Consider the following 18,147-nt stretch of genomic DNA (forward strand, 5'->3'; position numbering starts at 1 on the left):
CCTAACACTATGGGCAATTTAGCGTGGCCAATTCACCTGACCTGCACATTTTTGGACTGTGGGAGGAAACCGGAGCACTCGGAGGAAATCCACGCAGACACAGGGAGAACGTGCAAACTCCACACAGTCAGTCGCCTGAGGCGGGAACTGAACCTGGGTCTCTGGCGCTATGAGGCAGCAGTGCTAACCACTGTGCCACCGTGCCGCCCACTTTAGAGTCTGCCTCCGAGTGATCCATGCTGTTCCCATACTGATTGCTAGTGTGATTTACTTAGCAGTACACAGAAATTTTCACAGTCTTGCTTTTCAAAATTATTTCCTTGTTTTGCTGAGTAGTCAATGTTTGTTGAAATTTCAGATCGAGGATGAAGGCATCCTCCGATTGTTATATGAAGAGGCCAAGTTTAATATTCTGGAGGGCCGGTACCCTTACGACATGGAGGATTGTCTCAAGCTGGGCGCCCTCACTTGTCGAATTGAGCTTGGTCCCTTCAATCAGGACCAGCACAACCTGGCTCTCATCAGGTGAGGCTACACTGATACATGGCAAAGTATAGACAGGTCCTGGCTGACTGGGAATGCAAGTATTGGAAGAGATAATAGGCAGGAGGAGTGAGGTTAAAGTCTATACATAGTGACTGACTCTTAAAATACAAACACGCAAAGTCATTTCGGTTGCCGGTTTCCTTTTAAGTTTGAGTGACAAAAATCAGTTGCCGAAGAAAATTTATTGCACCAAGATGTCCCAACTCCTGTGCATGCTTGCATCATGATGGAGTTCAGTGATGAATTTTAGACTTTGCCACTTTGTTCCATCATGCCTATATGAGCTATTCACCTTTTTTTAAAAAGTCATTTGTAGCTTATTACTGTTTGTGGGACTTTGTATGTAATTTGGTTGTTTTTCCCTTAGAACAGTGAATAGAGTTTGGTAAAAAGTACTTAGCTGGCTGTAAAGTGCTTTGAGATGCCCTCAGTCTGTACAAGTTTCATATATGGTAATCTCGAAGATTGATTGTTTTGCCTTATTTCTTTTTAAACTTTTCATATTTAAATATTAAATCGCTCCCTTTCTAAAGCTACTGAAAATTCCACATCCCAACAGCCCTGCCAGGAAAATATTATCTAATGATAGAGGGGGAAGGTATGATCTTTTGTGTGTCGTTGAGTTACCAACTCGCTGAACAGTGGTATTTCTTCCCTATTTCCTTTATCAAGGACACTCATCATTTCAAAAGCCTCTCTGATATCTCAAGTTTTGTTGTTTTGATCAGGCTCTGAACTGGGCCATCTTTATTTAACATGAGCCTTATTTTTATAATGGTGTCACCATACCATTCAGCTGAACTGCTTCAAGTGGGTCAGTTTAATTCTCTGGCCCTGTTGTATGTTACACAGTGTCACCGGTCATGTTTCAATGGCTGAAATGGCTTCTCTAGATGCAGTGGCCTGATGGAGAAAGTTCTAACATTTCAAGCCAACCCTCCCCTTGCTTTTAAAACACAAAAATCAAGTGATCGTGATCCTCTCAGGAAAACGTGCACTTGCACTACTGATTTCCCGGTTGATATCGGTCTTCCCTCCATTACAGTTGTTTATGCCTGGAAGTCCTGCACTGAGCAGTCGATGGTGAGCCAGGAGACGTCACTTGAGCAACAAACAGCCCCATCCTGTTGCAGCACTGACGGGAAGGACACAAAGCAGAACTAAAACTCAGAAATGGACTTCTGTGAGTGAATTAGAGATTCAGTCTGGTCTGCTAAGTTTCTGGCTGCTGGCCGGTACTACAGCTAGATTGGATGCTTATGGGGTAGGTGCAGTAGGGAGATGGGTGAGCTAGTGGGTTGTATCTGGAGCAGGAGTCTTGACTGACCGTTGTGACATCAATTGCTGTAGGGGCTCCGATCAGCAAATTACTGCTGTCTACAGCTTTTTACAATATGTGGCAGTGTATTTACATTTTGTCTGTGAATCATCTTACTCATTATGTGCTGCTATATTGCTAACTTGAACTGAACTCCTGTGCCAGCTTGGGTTAACCTATTATTGCGCAATGTTTCTCAGGGAGAAAATTGATACGTGTCTTCCCACTCATCTGTGCAAGAAGCACAGTGGGTTCCTGGCAGCATTCCGGTCCCGAGGAGCCAAGCAGCACGGCTACGAAGAGGAACTCCTGGAGTCCTTCAGGCAGCTAGTGGACGATGCAGCACGTGAGGAGCCAGAGGCACTAAAGCTACACTATAGATCATATCTGGAAAAGTGTCATCTGCTACGCTACTATGGGTAAGATGTGGGATTGGGTTGGCCTCCCGCTTTCACCATTTCACCTTGTGGAATTTTGACCCACTCCTGGTAGAATCATAGCATCTGTACATTGTGGAAGCAGGCCATTTGGCCGATCAAGTCCACACTGACCCTCCAAAGAGCATCCCACCTAGACCCGCCCTATCCCTGTAGCCCTGCATTTCCCATGGCTAATCCACCTAGCCTGCATATTCTTAGACACAGTGGACAATTTGGCATAGCCAATCCACCTAACCTTCACATCTTTGGACTGTGGGAGACCAGAGCAACTGGAGGAATCCCACATAAACACGGGGAGTATGCAAACTCCACACAGTTACCTGAGTGGAATTTGACCAGGTCCCTGGCGCTGAGCGGCAGCAGTGCAAACCACTCAGCCACCGTGCTGCTTTCGGTAATTGTAGACGTCTTTAGCTGTACTGCAGTACCTTCAGTTGAAGAAAGCTGGAAGCATTTTTTAATTTGATAAATGATGGCCTTAGTTACTGATGTTGCCATCATGTAATGTAGTGCCTTGAGTGCACAAAGTTTTATGTAACATGGTGATAAAGCATAAGATTCCTGTTTTGTGTATGATCATGGAATGTGGCATAATCATTCAGATAACCGTTCTGTTCTTGAAAGATCACTAATTTAAGCAATCGGCTCCCCAGTCCTGACCATAATCATTAATTCACTTGGAAGTGGTTACAAATGCTGTATTTTTTTTAAAAGTCAACAATAGCCAAAGGCCTGTTTAAACTGACAAGTTCATACTTTTGGTACCCTGACTAGTTCCACATGGTATTCAACTCCAAGCCATACCTATCTACCCATTTTGCCCTGAGAAAAGGCTCTCCTGAGGGAAGTTGAGTAAATTTTCTGGCATTCTCATCTTGAATGGTTGAACTTTCTTCGTTATGCTTCTAGTTTTGTCTCCTTTTAAGAGTCTCATTTAAATTCTCTTGCCTTTTTTTTAAAAGGTATCACTATATTGTGCAGTGCCTTAGAAACATAGGTGCAGGAGTAGGCCATTCGGACCTTCAAGCCTGTACTACCATTCAATGGCTAATCATGCCATTTCAATATCACAGTCCCGTTTTCACTTGATACCCCTTGATCTCTTTAGCTGCAATGTCCAGCTCCCTCTTGAACATATCCAACGAACTGGCCCTAACAGTTTTCTGTGATAGAAAATTCCACAGGTTCACAACTCTGCGTGAAGAAATGCTTCTTCATCTCAGTCCGGAATGGCTTACCCCTTGTTCTTAGATTGTAACCACTAGTTCTGGATTTCCCCAACATCGGGAACATTCTTCCCACATCTAGCCTGTCTAGTTACATCAGGATTTTGTTTCTGTGCGATGGCCCCTTATTCTTCTCAATTCCAGTGAATACAAGCCCAGTTAATACAGTCTTTCTTCATATGTCAGTCCTGCCAACCCAGGAATGAGTCTAGTGAACCTTCACTGGGACCCCTTCAGACTAGACACCAAATTGCATGCAATACTCAAGGTGTGGCCTCACCCAAGGTAGCAAGACATCAGTAGTCCTGTACTAAAATCTGCTCGCTGTGAAGGACAGCATGCCTTGCTTTCCCCACTGCCTGCTACACCTGCATTTTAACCTTCAGCGACCGTTCCACCATGAAACCCTGGCCTCATCGCACCTCACTTTTTTTTTTCCCCCCAACACCCTTTTGACTGAAGGTCTGAAGTACTGTGTTGTGGAAAAATGAGAGACCGCTAGTCACAAAACCTTCAGTCTACATGCATAGTTCCAACTAGAAAATTAAGAGTTCCTGAAACCCTTTTGATTCCCCCCCCCCGCCCCTCCATAAGATTCCTGCTTTGTGTATGATCAAGGAATGTGGCATAATCATTCAGATAACAGTTCTGTTCTTGAAGGATCACTAATTTAAGCAATCTGGCTCTTCAGTCCTGACCATAACCATTCCCCAGTGAATTAATGATTACAAATGCTGTATTTAAAAAAAAAGTCAACGATAGCCAAATTAAGTTTGTATTTTCTGGAGCATAGATGGGCGAGGGCTGGTTTTTCAGAAGTTTTAGAAAAAAACTTGATACAATAGAAACTTTGAGGAGAAAGTGAGGACTGCAGATGCTGGAGATCAGAGCTGAAAATGTGTTGCTGGAAAAGCACAGCAGGTCAGGCAGCATCCAAGGAACAGGAGAATCGACGTTTCGGGCATAAGCCCTTCTGGAATAGAAACTTTATTTACTAGGGCATAGACAAAAGTAAAATCAGCAGATTTGAGAATGAAAATAGTGTTAAAGTAACTCTGGGTTTCATCCCATGGAGAAGGAAGCAGAATTAATGGTCTGTATCAAATATGGCAACTTCTCAGAACTGAAGAGGAGCAAATGTGTTTTTTTTTAAGCTGTTGAAAAAGGTGGTGAGGCAAACAGAACGAAGGAAAGGTTAGAGTGTGAGAGAGATTAAAGATCAAAGGTATCACATCACAAAAGGCAAAGGGAGTGGTAGATGGAGATAGTCAATGAGGGATGAGGTATGCCTAAAATTAAGTGGTGCTAAACACTTCATCTGACACCGGGAGGGAAATGAGAAGCAATAGAAATAAACAAGTTTAAAAAAGAGTAAACTGGAATTCCAGCTGGAGAGAAGAAAAGAACTACTTCAAGGTGTGTATTCAGGAAAGACTTTGAAGCACTTTTTAATATAAAGCACGACAGTCCCAGACTTGTGTATCTCAATGCAACAGCTGCTTACTCAACTTGAAATTTGAGATTGTTGCATGTCTTTTAGCTGAGGATGTTGAGGGATATAGCTTCAGGTGTAGATTTTATTGGTTAGTGGGATAGGCTCAAAGGACAGAATGGCCCAACTCCTTGACTTACAAATGGTACTCCCCAGCATTTTCCCAGCCTCCCAAAAGCATTTTCTTTTGCATTTACTGGAAAACTGGCTAAGAGGCAGTAATCATAGAATCCCTACAGTGTGGAAACAGGCCATTCAGCCCAGAGAGTCAACACCAACCCTCCAAAAAGCCTCCCACCCAAATCCACCCCATTATACTATTCCTGTGTAACCCTGCATTTCCCATGGATAACCCACCTAACCGACATCTTTTGGAGTGTGGAGGAAACCTATGCATACAACAGGGAAAACGTCTGTGTGGAGTTTGCACAATTGTCCAGAGTGGCATTGAACCCAAGTCCCTTGCACCGAGAGGCAGCAGTGCTAACCATAAGGGTTGCATGGTGGCTCAGTGATGAGTCTCTGCTTTGGCAACATCTGATAGCTTGATATGCTGTGAGGAGGGACTCAGTTCTGCAGGTTAGTTACTGAGGAGTGTCCGACCTCATTGTGAGTGCTCTAGCTTTGAACATTTTGATGCCACGTATCTGTAAGAGAAGGTGCTTGGTAATTTACCCACATTTGGATTCCGACCTATCCCAAGTCAATAACATTCTTGCCAGAATTGCATTTTCTTAATCCTTAAGTGATTATCTGCTTGTGTTTTTTTTCCCCTGTGGTCCCTCTTGTTTCAGAATCCCTACAGGTTCTGAGTACCTATTGAGTTGAAATAACATTTGCAGCTGTGATTAAAGGTGTATAATATATATTTTCGATTTGGATTTGAGATGATCAGATTGTTTTAAACATAAGTCATTTGGACCGTGGCCTAAGTGCATGAGTTATGAGAAAACGTGTGATTGCAGTTATTGCCTTGAGTTACAAAGTAAAATGTCGATGCTCATGAGGTGATAGGCAGAATAAACACCGTCTAGTTTTGACTTCAGAACCAAAGGTGCTGTTTGTTTCAGAAGAACCCAGAAGTTTCATTCAGAAGGCAGAATAGTTTCTGCTAGCAGGGGGAGTCAAGACAGTTTTGAGTAATCAGTCGCCTCAGCTGAAATGATTTCTAATCTGTGAACCTTCCAAACTGGGAGAGTTTTGGATGTTAGAACTGAAGAGTTCAGGTCATCAGAATTGTGAAAGGCTCATGCCAGCTGGAAAAGAATTGACACGTTATCTCCATAGTTCAGCAAGAAGAAAGTGGGAAAGTAAGTTAAGTAAATTTCATTCATAAATGCTGAAATAGGAGTAATTTTTCTGAGATAAAGTCTTTAACTGATTCTGCTGTAAGACAGATGGAAATTTTGTTTAGATGTTTGTGGTAAGTATGGCTTTGTTTATGTCTTTTGCATTAGAAACTTCAGTTGTAAAAGGCCATATGTAGCCTTGTGTAAATATTTGTGATTAACCACAATGTTAACCAACTGCAGACAGTTGATCCTGTGATCTGTCAAGCTAAGTTTCGATATGCTAGGATTATAAGACAGTAATCGGCCATTTAACTCAACTGTTCTGATACACTGGTGTTTATATTCCCATCAGCAACTTTATCCACATAACCTACTTTCTGTTTTTATCTGGCATTCTCCCTTAAATGCATTTGTGTCTTTGCTTCAGGTGGTGAGTTCTGTTCTGGGGTTTTTTTTTAAAAAAAGCTTCTTCCAAATTCCCTATTGGGTTTATTAGTGAATATCTTTAGAGCCCTTGATTTTAGACTACAGAGGAACCTTGATTATCTGGCATTTGATTAACCAAATTTCAGATTATCTAAACCAGATTGTAAGGTCCTGATGCTTGGCTAAGCTGTGTATCTGACATTCAATTGTCCAAACAAAATATTCCCTGCCCATGTCATTTGGATAATTTAGGTTCCTCTGCATGCAAGTAGAAACAACCTCTGTTTACTGTTCCCTCTTAAGTTTTGATGGTTACCCATTCATTTTTAAGAGAAAGGATTCCCAACTTACAAATGTAATTCCTGCGTGTTGTAAGCTTTCAATTCTGTTATGCTGCTTCACCCTTTTGTCTCTTGTGGTTTCAGCTCTGCGATGTTCACTGGGGAGATTGATAAACCAGTGCAGAGCTTTCTGCATCGGAATGGGCGCAAACTAGTAACCATCGCAATCAGTTTGGACGGTGTGTCTGTCATGGACAGTAAGGAGAAGGTAATATTTTTGTACTTTGAGCGGCCTTAATTGTCTGCCTGTTGGTCTGATGTTCTCTCTAAAATGATCTACTTCTCTCTGCCATATGATTGAATCCACCTGGAGTTTCCCGTTGCTTATAATAATTAGGCAACCACATACTGCCGACTAGGTTAAAGGCAGTGTGAGAAATTCCAGCCGTGTCTCGTCGCGCTGATGACACTGTTATGAGGTTGGACCTGAGCCATGTTTTTGGAAAAGTGTCAAGCAAGCTTTGCACTAGCCAGATGGTGCTGTACCTGCCCTGAGGGTTTTGATGGGGACAGTGAAGAGGGAGCTTAAGCTGCCCACCTGTCTTGAAAAAGCATATTATTTTTGGAATCTATTGTCCGTTTAGACCCTAATAGAAAATCTGGATGAATCGTATTGTGTGATGCTATGTCATATATGTTGATTCAAACTCCAGGCCTCACTTGCTTTAAAATTTCTCAAGTCCATTGTCTTCAGTGGGGGGGATGGCATGCCTAGTGTAAAACACAAACAACAAGGTGCTTGGATTGATTGTCATTGAGAGAATAATTGGTTCCAACTCTCTGCTTCCACTCTTGCAGTGTGTGCTTTTGACCCTGTGTTTTCACGAGCTGTCGTGGGAGTACACATCATCGGAGGACGAGGAGTCTGATGACATCTTGTGGCTGGAATTTGATGGAGAGGAAGGAGGAGCTGTTGTGAACAAGCTTTTGAAGATCTATTCCAAACAGGTACTGAGGAAGTGACAGCCTTCTCATTGTGGAATTCACTATCCCCTAGGAGCAGTTGAGGCAAAGAGTAACGATGCATTGAAGGAGAAGCTGAGGTGACAAAGGATTAGAATCATGTGCTGATAGTGAGATGTAGAAGTATGGGGAAGATTTGAGTGGAACGTGAATACAAAACCAGATGGATGGAATGACTTTCTGAAGCTGTGCTATATGGATAACATATATTGACCATATTGTCCAGTGTGCCTGAGACAGAATTGAAATAATTATATTCCCTGTACCAGCTGGATTCTATAACCAGATCATTGTAACAGTAACTTGCATTTTACCTATTTATGTAGCTTTCTAACTGTGCATGCATACACCTTTCTCACCAGCCTTAACATCTGTTTGTTTTTTGGTCCTGGCATTTCTCTCCCTCTCTTTGCTCTCGAACTGCTTTAAGTTTTTCATTTTCTGGTTCAGTTTTTCAGCCTTTAATATGTTTTCTTGACTTTAAAAAGATTGCAAGTTGATTTAATTGTTGGAATTGAGGGGGCAAAGATAACAGAAGCATTGTTTCATTGCAAAAGAATATTTTGTCTGGTTAAATGATCAAGCTATTTGAAGAGTGTGGAACCAGTAACTTTCGTAACTTCAGTGTAAAGTGGAGGTGAGCAGAAAGAAGCTGTACCCAGTTACCTGAGGTCGAACAGGATATCTAAGTTAGATGAAAGCATGACTGTGTTTTATAATACAAGACCGACCATGAAAACGTTTGGTTAGTGCTCTCGCACTGCTCTACCCAGCCACATTGTGCCTAAGTAAAAAACTAGTTTGGAGAAATTAGCTAAAGATTTCTGTTCTGGATTGCTACTTGTGGACTGAGGTCTTGTGATTGAGCCAAATTTGGATGAGCAGCGATTCCTCCTGCAGTTGAATAGTCTGTCTCCACTCGTATAATCAGGGGATGGGAAAACTGGTTGGGGATGCAGTGAAGTGATGTCTCGGGACTAATGCTAGTGTGCGTCTATCCAGGCGGAGCTGATGAGTGGAATGATCGACTACTGCATTGACTTCAACAACACCTTCGAGGTGCCACTGGTCCAGGACGTCGTTGCTGCAAAGCCACCGATACCAAAGGAGAAACGCGGCAAACTGAAGAGGCAGAACAGCGTGGTGTGCAATCGGATCCAGCAGCTCTCAACCATAGACTATGTAGAAGAGGGTAGGTGGCCCGCTTGCTGACCTTTTGGGTAGCATCTGCTGTGGACACTGAATAATTACCGAACTATTGGTGGATGAGAATTGTGAGCTAAGCTCACTTGTTGATTGGTCAAAGGAGCGTGACCCTCAGCAGAGTCAACCTTACCTTTTGATTTTTGGCAAATATTGGCCCTTTCCTGGATGGCCTGCAGATTCTCTGTATGTTTCTGAAAGGTTTCAGGAAGCTTTTAGGGATGCTATGGGTGCTTTGCGTGGGTGCCATTCCATTCCCTACCATCAGAGGGTGCTGCTGTACTGCGCAATGGTTCTACAATCCTGGTAGTACAAATAGAGTAATTGCATTGAAAACCAAGATTTATTAACAGCAATCCAAAAAATAAATTACCCCTCAAATATATTTTGACAAAGCATACAGGAAACAATAGAAACCTAAATGAGTGAGTAGATCTAAGAATCTACTCCCCTCATTAAGTCCTCAGCTGAAAACATAACTCCAGAGCTTCAATTTACAGAGGAACCTTGATTATCCGAACGAGATGGGCGGGCGCTATTTCGTTTGGATAACTGATTATTCAGTTAGTTAGTTTCCTCTGGGGCTTCGAGTTTTCTGTGAAGTCTGCTCCCGTTCAGGAGGCTAGGCAAAAGCACACTGCATGCAAGACCCTGCACCCTGTCCACTCCCAGCCCACACCCCCAACCCAGTCCAGCACTGCTCCCCCAACCCCACACCCTGTTCTTCCCCTCCCACCACCCAACCCCTGTTCGCGTTCCCCTCCGGGGCAGCTGGACTGAACACCAACTGCTGCTATGTAAAATTAGAGTCCATGGTGTTCGGGGCAAGACACTGGCATGAATAGAGGTTTGGCTGACTGGCAATGGCAGAGAGTGGGGACAAAGGGGTCTTTCACCGATGGCAGTCATTGACTAATGGGATGAGGGTCAGTGTTGGGATAACTGTTCATGTTACACATTAATAATCTGGATGAAGAAACCTGAGGGCATTGTTGCTAAAGTTTGTAGATGTCACAAAGATAAATGGGGGGACAGTTACTGTTAAGAAAGCAGAGGTGCTGCAGAAGGATTTGGACTGGCTAGGAGAGTGGACAAAGAAGTGGCAGATGCAATACAATATGTGAAAGTGAGAGGATATGCACATTGGTAGGAAGATGAGAGCTGGAGACAATTTTCTAAATGGGGAAAGGCTTCAGAAAACTGAAACACAAAAGGGAGTCCTAGTTCAGGATTCTGTTAAGAGAATCTGGGGCGAGTGGGGGTGGGCTGGTCTGTGCACGTGAGGTTTGCAAGAATGATCTCCGCTTGGACTCTAGAGATTAAAAGGATGAGAAGGGGAGGATCTGATTGAAATTTATAAAATATTGAGAGGCCTGGATAGAGTGGAAGTGGAGAAGATGTTACCACTAGTAGGAAAGACTAGGATCAGAGGGCACAGCCTTTAAAGTGAAAGGATGATCCTTTTGAACTGAGATGAGGAGGAATTTCTTCAGCCAGAGGGTGGTGGATCTGTGGAACTAATTGTCACAGAAGGTTATGGAGGCCGAGTCATTAAGTGTCTTTGAGACAAAGATAGGTTCTTAATTGGTATGGGGATCAACAGTAATGGGGAGAAGGCAGGAGAATGGGGCTGAGAAATATATTAGCCATGTTCGAATGGCGGAGCAGAATCAGTGGGCTGAATGGCCTAATTCTGTTCCTGTATCTTATAGTTGTTCGTAGGTTTACTCACTGGGTGGAAGGGGCAGAGAGTACACTTTCAGAATTTAGCACAGATTAACACTGGCATAAAGGGAGACATCTCTGCCTGTACATATAGTGGTGGTGTGGACTGGGTATGGGTAGGTGCTTTTTATTTCCCCGAACTGAAGAATTATGAATGCCCAAGAGGATCTAACTGCCTGGTTTCTTCAACGGTGACGTCACTCCCAGGGTAACCCTGCAGCGGAGATGTTTTGACCACTGTACACTCAGGCCTTCTGTGCCCTGTGGGTAATTCAGGGGCTGGAATACAAAACCCTTCTTGTATTCAGGTTTTCATTGGAACTTGGTAAGTTTCACACTGGGATTTGATTTTTTTTTTGTTACAGTCCATAACACGAGCTATTACTCGCCTATTTATTTACATTTGTCCAATTTAGAGGAAAAAAAGACATGCTATTTGCAACTGCACTTTGTAAGCAAAAATAGAGACGGAGTAAAATTGTTTCCAGGATTATCCTTTGCCAATTGGCTGTCCGGAGATGAGCCGTGAGGAAGGAAGTGTGTGTCGACTGGGGTATCTGGAGATTTGGGAGGAAGAGTGTTTCAAGTAGAACAATGGCTAAAGCTGCATTGATTTTAAAATAAAAGACTTTGCCCCAGTCTAACGCCATTGTAAATCCAAACCGCTACGATTATAAAATAAGCGACCGGTGAAAATACTTTCAGTTGATCTGAAAAGAAAGTATGCTGAGATTTATAGAGTTGCAAGAGGTGTCAGCTAAGTCTCCAGTTGCAGCCCTATAGGATTGCAGTACCAGGCTTTTCGGTGCTTTGTGAGAGTGGTTCTCGTGATCAGGGGCATTCATTATGAAGATAGTTGGAGAAGTTCAGACTTTTCCTTGGAGAAAAGAAGGCTGAAAGGAATTTTTAAAGTCACGGAGGATCTGCAAAGATAGTAACAGATTCATGGAAGTGGGGAGTTTGGTGCTATAACATTTAAAAGGCACCTGGATGGGCACATGAATAGGAAGGGTTTAGAGGGATATGGGCGAAATACTGGCAAATGGGACTAGACTGATTTGGGATACTTGGTCGGCATGGACAAGTTGGACCGAAGGGTCTGTTTCTGTGCTGTACATCTCTCTGACTCTGATCAAGAATGAGGGGACACCAATTTAATCCATAAAAGAAGCAAAAGCAAAGGTGTTTTTTTTTTGTGCAGTGAGTGGTTTGGGTTGGGAATGGACTGCCTCAGTGTGGTGGAGGCAAATTCAATTGAATGGGAATCAGACAGTTATTTGAAAAAGAAGAATGTGTATGATTATAAGGCAAAGGCAGGAGAATGGTTTTGAGGGAACTGCTAATTCAGATAGGCAGAACAGACTAAATGGGCTGAATTGCCTTTCAGCACTGAGAATTGTGACCATTTATCACCTAACTAGTTGAGAACAGTAAGGGTGATGTAAATGAACAGTGGCTTTTACTTAAGATAGTCTTCAGACAAATTCCCCCCCCCCCGCCACCAATTCACACCCCCACTCCAATAAATATGGCTATTTTTGAATGCTTGTACTGTACCCATTGCACTGTGTGTTAGCACAGTGATGTACTGTGCCCTTTGTGACCACAACTGTTCCTACATTGAGTGAATAGTCTGTGTCAGGCATTAGGGAAAACAAGTGTGGAAAGAGTCTTATTCATTTATGAGAATCTATCTGATGTTGGTGCATTTCCAGCTTTCTGCTGTTAGAGAGCCTCTGTAAGCTGTATTTCAAAAGTTGTTCTCGTTTCAAGAAATGTGCACTCTATTATTTCAGCATCTTAGTCGGTCTTCCAGTATTGAAATGATTGCATTTGTAGCCCTCAGTTCCTCTTCCTCTGTCTCTTTCCTCACCCCTCTCTCCTCTCATCCATCCCATCCCATTCCCCGCTGCCCCCCCCCCCCACCAAAGAACTTCCACCCAAATGCGCAAACAGTAGTGATTCACTCATCAAATGCTGGGTACTTAATATCTTGAATGTCAGCTGCATTTGCAACAGTCTCACCTCTGAGTTAGAAATCGTGGTCGCAAGACCCATTCCAAGCTGACAGTCCCCGTGCCATAATACGGGAGCATTGTTCTGCTAGAGATGCTATCTTTCAGCTAATACGTTGACCTCTGGTCCTTCGTCTGTCTCTTCAGGAGATCCTAATGCCACTGGAGGCATTGTCATATAGCACTGAAACAGTCTCGTCTGTCCAAGCAGCCCATGTGGCCATAATCCCAAACTAAACTAGTCCCACCTACCTTCTCTTGGCCCATATGCGTCCAAGCATTTCTTATTCATGTAACTATCCAAATGTCTTTTAAGCATTGTAACTGTAGCCGTATCCACCACTTCCTTTGGAAGTTCATTCCTTTCAAGAACCACTGTTTTAAAACATTACCCTTCATGTCTTTTTAAAATCTTTCTCCCCTCACCTTAAAGACATGTCCCCCAGTCTTGAAATCACCCACCCTTGGGAAACTGTACTTATCAGCCACCTTGTCTGTACCCCTCATAATTTTATAAACCTCAACAAGGTCACCCCTCAAACTCCCATGTTCCAGCGAAAAATGTCCCAGCCTATAACTCAAACATTCCATTCCCAGCAATATTTTGGTAAATCTTTTCTGAGCCCTCTCCAGCTCAATATCCATCCTATCACAGGGCATCCAGAACTGGGCACAAGTACTCCAGCAGAGGCCTCACCAATGTCATGTACAACCTCGACATGACATCCTCACTCCTATACGCAAAGTTCTCGACAATGAAAGCAAGTGTGCTAAACTCCTTAACTGCCCTGACTACATTTGAGGCAAACTTCAAAGAATTATGCACCTGTAACCCCAGGTTTCTCTGTTCTACAACACTACCCAAGGCCCTACCTTTAATTGGATAAGTCGTGCCGTTGTTTGTTCTATCAATTTTATTACTAATTCACAGGAAAGCAAGGGATTTCATCTTGGAGATCTCTGGTCAATAATTATCCTACATGAAACAGAACAGATTATCAGGCCACAATCTCATTTTTTTTTTTGTGGAGCTAATGCAAATTGACTGTAAATGTTTCCTGCATTGCTATAGGGATGCCTCAAAAAGTATTTCATTGATTGTGAAGTACTATGTTCTGAGCTTGCAAAAGGAGACGTATAAAGACAATTTTCTCTTTCTCTTTCTGCTTTCCTCACTGTCAGGTCAAGAGATCAAGCGGGTGAAGCCAAAGAGGGCGGCATCGTTCTTTACACGTCAGATATCCCAGGGTCCAGTCTCTTATACTGCCGTGGAGGTCACAGAGACTCTGGAACAGGGCTGACCCAATCTGTGGAGACACAAAGATTTCCATGGGAGGGGAGGGAGTGAATGATTGGGGTGGGGGGGGGGCGGGGTTGGGCTTGGGCTTGCGTTCCCAAAGTGGACCAGTGGTACTTGGGGGTGGGGAAATGAAACATTTGCCAACAGCCAAAAAAAAAATTGGTGGATTTAGGAGAGCTTGCAGGGGCTGAATTATTGCACAGTGCACAACTGTCATTCAATGTATTAAGCGACCCCTTCAGGAGGGTCCGTGTATCCAGATGTTGCAGTATTCAGAGAGTCCCAATCACCCTGTGTTGAACTAGGAGTCTTAGAGGAATTATAGGGAGAAAAAAATGCACATATGTATTTTGTTTATTTAAGAAATATATGAACTTGATTGTAGAAATGTAGCAATTATATGGTGCAGGGGGATAAATACTGTCCTTCAACCCTGGTCCTTTCATTTCTTGGACAAATCAAGCCCACTCTGGGGCAAATGTTTCTTTGCTGGGTTGGGTGCCTCATGCAAAAATGAATTAGTGAAAGCCTCAACTCATTTGGGCCCCATGTCCACAAACTGCACCCAGTCTGGCACTGATCTAATCGTCTGTCTGACTGCATAACTCATAGATTGATGCACTGGTAAAATACCTTTGGAATTCTTGGAATTGAGCACATTGTTGAGGCATGGTAGAGGGCCTGCTGGCACAGTACAATTTGTCAGTCTCTGGAAAAGGAGAGGTTTTTAAAAATATTTTTGGGTGGGCAGTGCTGGCAGACCTGCTATTGTATTCCAGTATTTTCTGCTTTTCACATGTGTGCTCTGTGTGGTTCTTTTTTTAATCTGTACTAAATACAACATCTGCCTTGGAGTGCTCAGTGATGGCTGATGAGATGGAGCAGCAAGAGGCTACTCCCCAGTGCAAACAGAAACATGCATTCAATGCTAGTATTTGCTCATTCAAAGATGGCTTCTAGTTGCTGAACTTCCGTTCTTCTTTACATTCCTGATCAGTTTTTTTTGTGGCAGTGGTAACCTGCCTCACTCCCACTTGATCAGAACCCTGTACAAGTCTGCATCTTGGTGTTCTGAGTTGCAATCTAATTTTTTTTTTTAAAGAGAGTAGTGGTATTTCCCAATCTGAGTTCAGATCCCTTTTTTTCTGTTCTCTTCACAATAGAAAACTTCAGTCTTTCCTAACTGCGCCGCCACCACCACCAAAAATAAAAATGTTGAGGCCTTGAAATGGTGATCTGAACTTTTGATGGGTTTGTATAATAATCATCCTCCTATTAAAACAAGGGCATCAAGACTCTTGTGAGGTACAACATTGGTATTGTCATTGCAAGGCCCAAAGGTTTAACTGGAACAGCGGGTGGTTTAAAGATACTGATTTAGATGTCACATTCCCAAAACAGTGCCTTCAATAATTTTAAACTCAACCATGTTCTGAACTGTGCTGATGTGATGAACATTCAATGAACATGTAATCTTCTATCTTCCTCCCTGAAATAAATTCTGACAATGGAATGACTGCACTGAAGTGAATCCAAAGGAAACTGCTGGGTGCATGTGCAGCATCTGTTTCTTTTTCTAATTGCACTACATAAAGTAACTGATTCCAGAGTGATTGAGAATTTAGGAGATTTTTCACTTTATTATCAGTGGTTGAATCTGCTTTTTATGAAGAAACACTTGATTCTGTTTAGTCAGTTGCTCTTACTAATTGTTAGTGCACTGTTTTTTTTTAAAATTCATACCAATGTCTTTCTACTAATGTGAATTAAAGTTTTCCCTTATTATAAACAGTTCTTTCAGATCGCACTTTTTTTTTAATCCCTCTGAAAGTTGTCTTAAACAGAAGCACTTTTCAGTCTTGCACTGAAGGAGGTCATTTGTTGTGCAAGCTGTTTGAAAGATCTGTCCACACCTCTGCTTTATATGCAGACATGCATGCGTGTGCACGTGTAGGCACACATGTGCGCACACACCCATAACCATGCAAATAGTCCTTGTCAAGTTACATGCTGAAGCGCCTCTGGGATCTGTTTGTGATTAACCCTTTGGAAAGGAGGAATGGAAAATATATTTTCATAATTTCCCCTTGTTCTTTTGCCAATAATTCTTAAGTCTGGAACCTCAAAGCAGGTAAGGATGACAGATTTTGCTTCCTAAAAAAAAATTGGTGAACCAGTCTGTTTTTTAAACTATGGTTATATGGCCATATTTTATTTAATCCAGATTTTTATTGTATTGAATTCAAATTTCACTATTGGCCTTGTGGGATTTGAACTAGTGACCCCTGAAATAATAGGCCAGTGCTATTACCATGACACCTGACCTTTGGCAGGTAGGTGCATGATCCTCTGCTACAGACTATGCAAAGGCAAGTGCTGATGTCTGGTGTGTTCTGTCTGTAGCACTCCATGTAAACACAGCCAGCTGTGTTATTAGATTGGTCTGAATTAGACCTCTTTGCTACTCTTCAGATGGACAAGTGGTAATTGGAATTACTCTCGAGGGTATTGGATTGCTGGAGTCTTTGTCCCTCCATGCAGATGTGCAATTTTTTTTTCCAATAGCATTGTGGAACTGGTATATATTGGATATAGTGGGTTTTTTTTTAATGAATTCAACACGAGATCCATCTGCTGCAGTAGTATGTCAACCTAGCAACATTTTCAGGACTAAGCTGAGAACAGTACACAACCAAAGAGAAAAAGCTTTTTAAAAGGAAAATGAAATGTTTTTTCAGTTGGCCCTGTTGCTTCAATTGACCTTTAGCGATCTACAACTGATTCAGACAGATGTCTTCCCTGAAAAAAAAAAGCCCAGGCCCCTTTATGTTATTGTTAACTTGGGAGCCCAATTATTGGGACTTGTTCCAGACAATAACCTCAGCTATGGAATATGTGAGCAATGCCTGGGAACCCACGACATTCCTTCCATCTCTGTTTGACTTGAATGAAACCAAAACAGAGGCGCTGCCTAAAATAATAGAGCAGGTACAGTGCGTCCAGGCTACAACACATCCGCACTGACAATGTAGGCAATAAATGGGAAGAGACTGTTTGTATTGGCCTGCGACACTTCGACTTCAGAGCACATACCAGGCTAAACTTGTCTGTTTCTTCTGATTGCTCAAAAGATGAGATAAGCGTACTGATCAAAGTCCTTGATGACGATACAAGCTTTTCGATAAGATTGGAATATTGGCTCGCCAGCAGCCCCTGAATTGACTTGGCAGATGGATGTTGAGTCTTTTTTTGGGAGTTCATCAGACTTGGCAATCTGTAAGGAGCTGTGCTCTATCCACTTTCCTGCCTGCCTCAGAAACCTGCACAATAAATGAAGAGCTGTGGAAGAAAATTGGAGGCTTTCGAAATGTGGATTGAATAAAAAATGCCACATGTAGAATTTAAGACAAATGAAAAGGTATTAATCCTTTAAGTGACTATATGTGAATGTCTACATTTTGGTCATTTTCTCAGGTCAGAAGTACTACAGAGATCTGATCCAGTGGGAAGTTGGAAAGGTGAATGAATGAGGGGTTGACCTATGCAGCATTGGTTGGTTGTTGTCTGTAACTATACTGTAAAATCCAAAATGTATTGACAACGCAATTCTGACATGCAATGCATGCAAATGTCAACAGATCTTTTGGCAGGAATAACAGTAGCGGCCTTGGCAGAATAGTTTCAGTTTGTTCCATCTGTTGTAGGGGGTGACAAAACAACAGGGCCTCTGTGTAGAAGTGAGTCAAGTATGCACCAACCAGATCAATGTCTCAATCTATTTAAAGCAGCAGAGAGGGTCAATGCCAGGCTATGATATGTTGGGGTGTACATATTTGGATGTTCATCTTACCCCTTCAGCC

General features: G+C 42.6%; 1 protein-coding gene across 1 annotated transcript in view; it reads left to right on the forward strand.

Moving 5' to 3' along the window:
- frmd8 (FERM domain containing 8) overlaps positions 1 to 14,339 on the forward strand; it is a 33,090-nt gene extending 18,751 nt beyond the window's left edge. The window contains exons 6-11 of the mRNA XM_072551016.1: positions 359 to 525; positions 2,065 to 2,283; positions 7,166 to 7,289; positions 7,880 to 8,029; positions 9,047 to 9,236; positions 14,170 to 14,339. Of these exons, the coding sequence (XP_072407117.1) occupies positions 359 to 525; positions 2,065 to 2,283; positions 7,166 to 7,289; positions 7,880 to 8,029; positions 9,047 to 9,236; positions 14,170 to 14,288 (969 nt within the window). The 3' untranslated portion in view covers positions 14,289 to 14,339. The remainder of the gene's footprint in view (positions 1 to 358; positions 526 to 2,064; positions 2,284 to 7,165; positions 7,290 to 7,879; positions 8,030 to 9,046; positions 9,237 to 14,169) is intronic.
- The last annotated feature ends 3,808 nt before the right edge of the window (positions 14,340 to 18,147 follow it).

This window comes from Chiloscyllium punctatum, chromosome 31 (genome assembly GCF_047496795.1).
Source record: "Chiloscyllium punctatum isolate Juve2018m chromosome 31, sChiPun1.3, whole genome shotgun sequence".
NCBI lineage: Eukaryota > Metazoa > Chordata > Chondrichthyes > Orectolobiformes > Hemiscylliidae > Chiloscyllium > Chiloscyllium punctatum.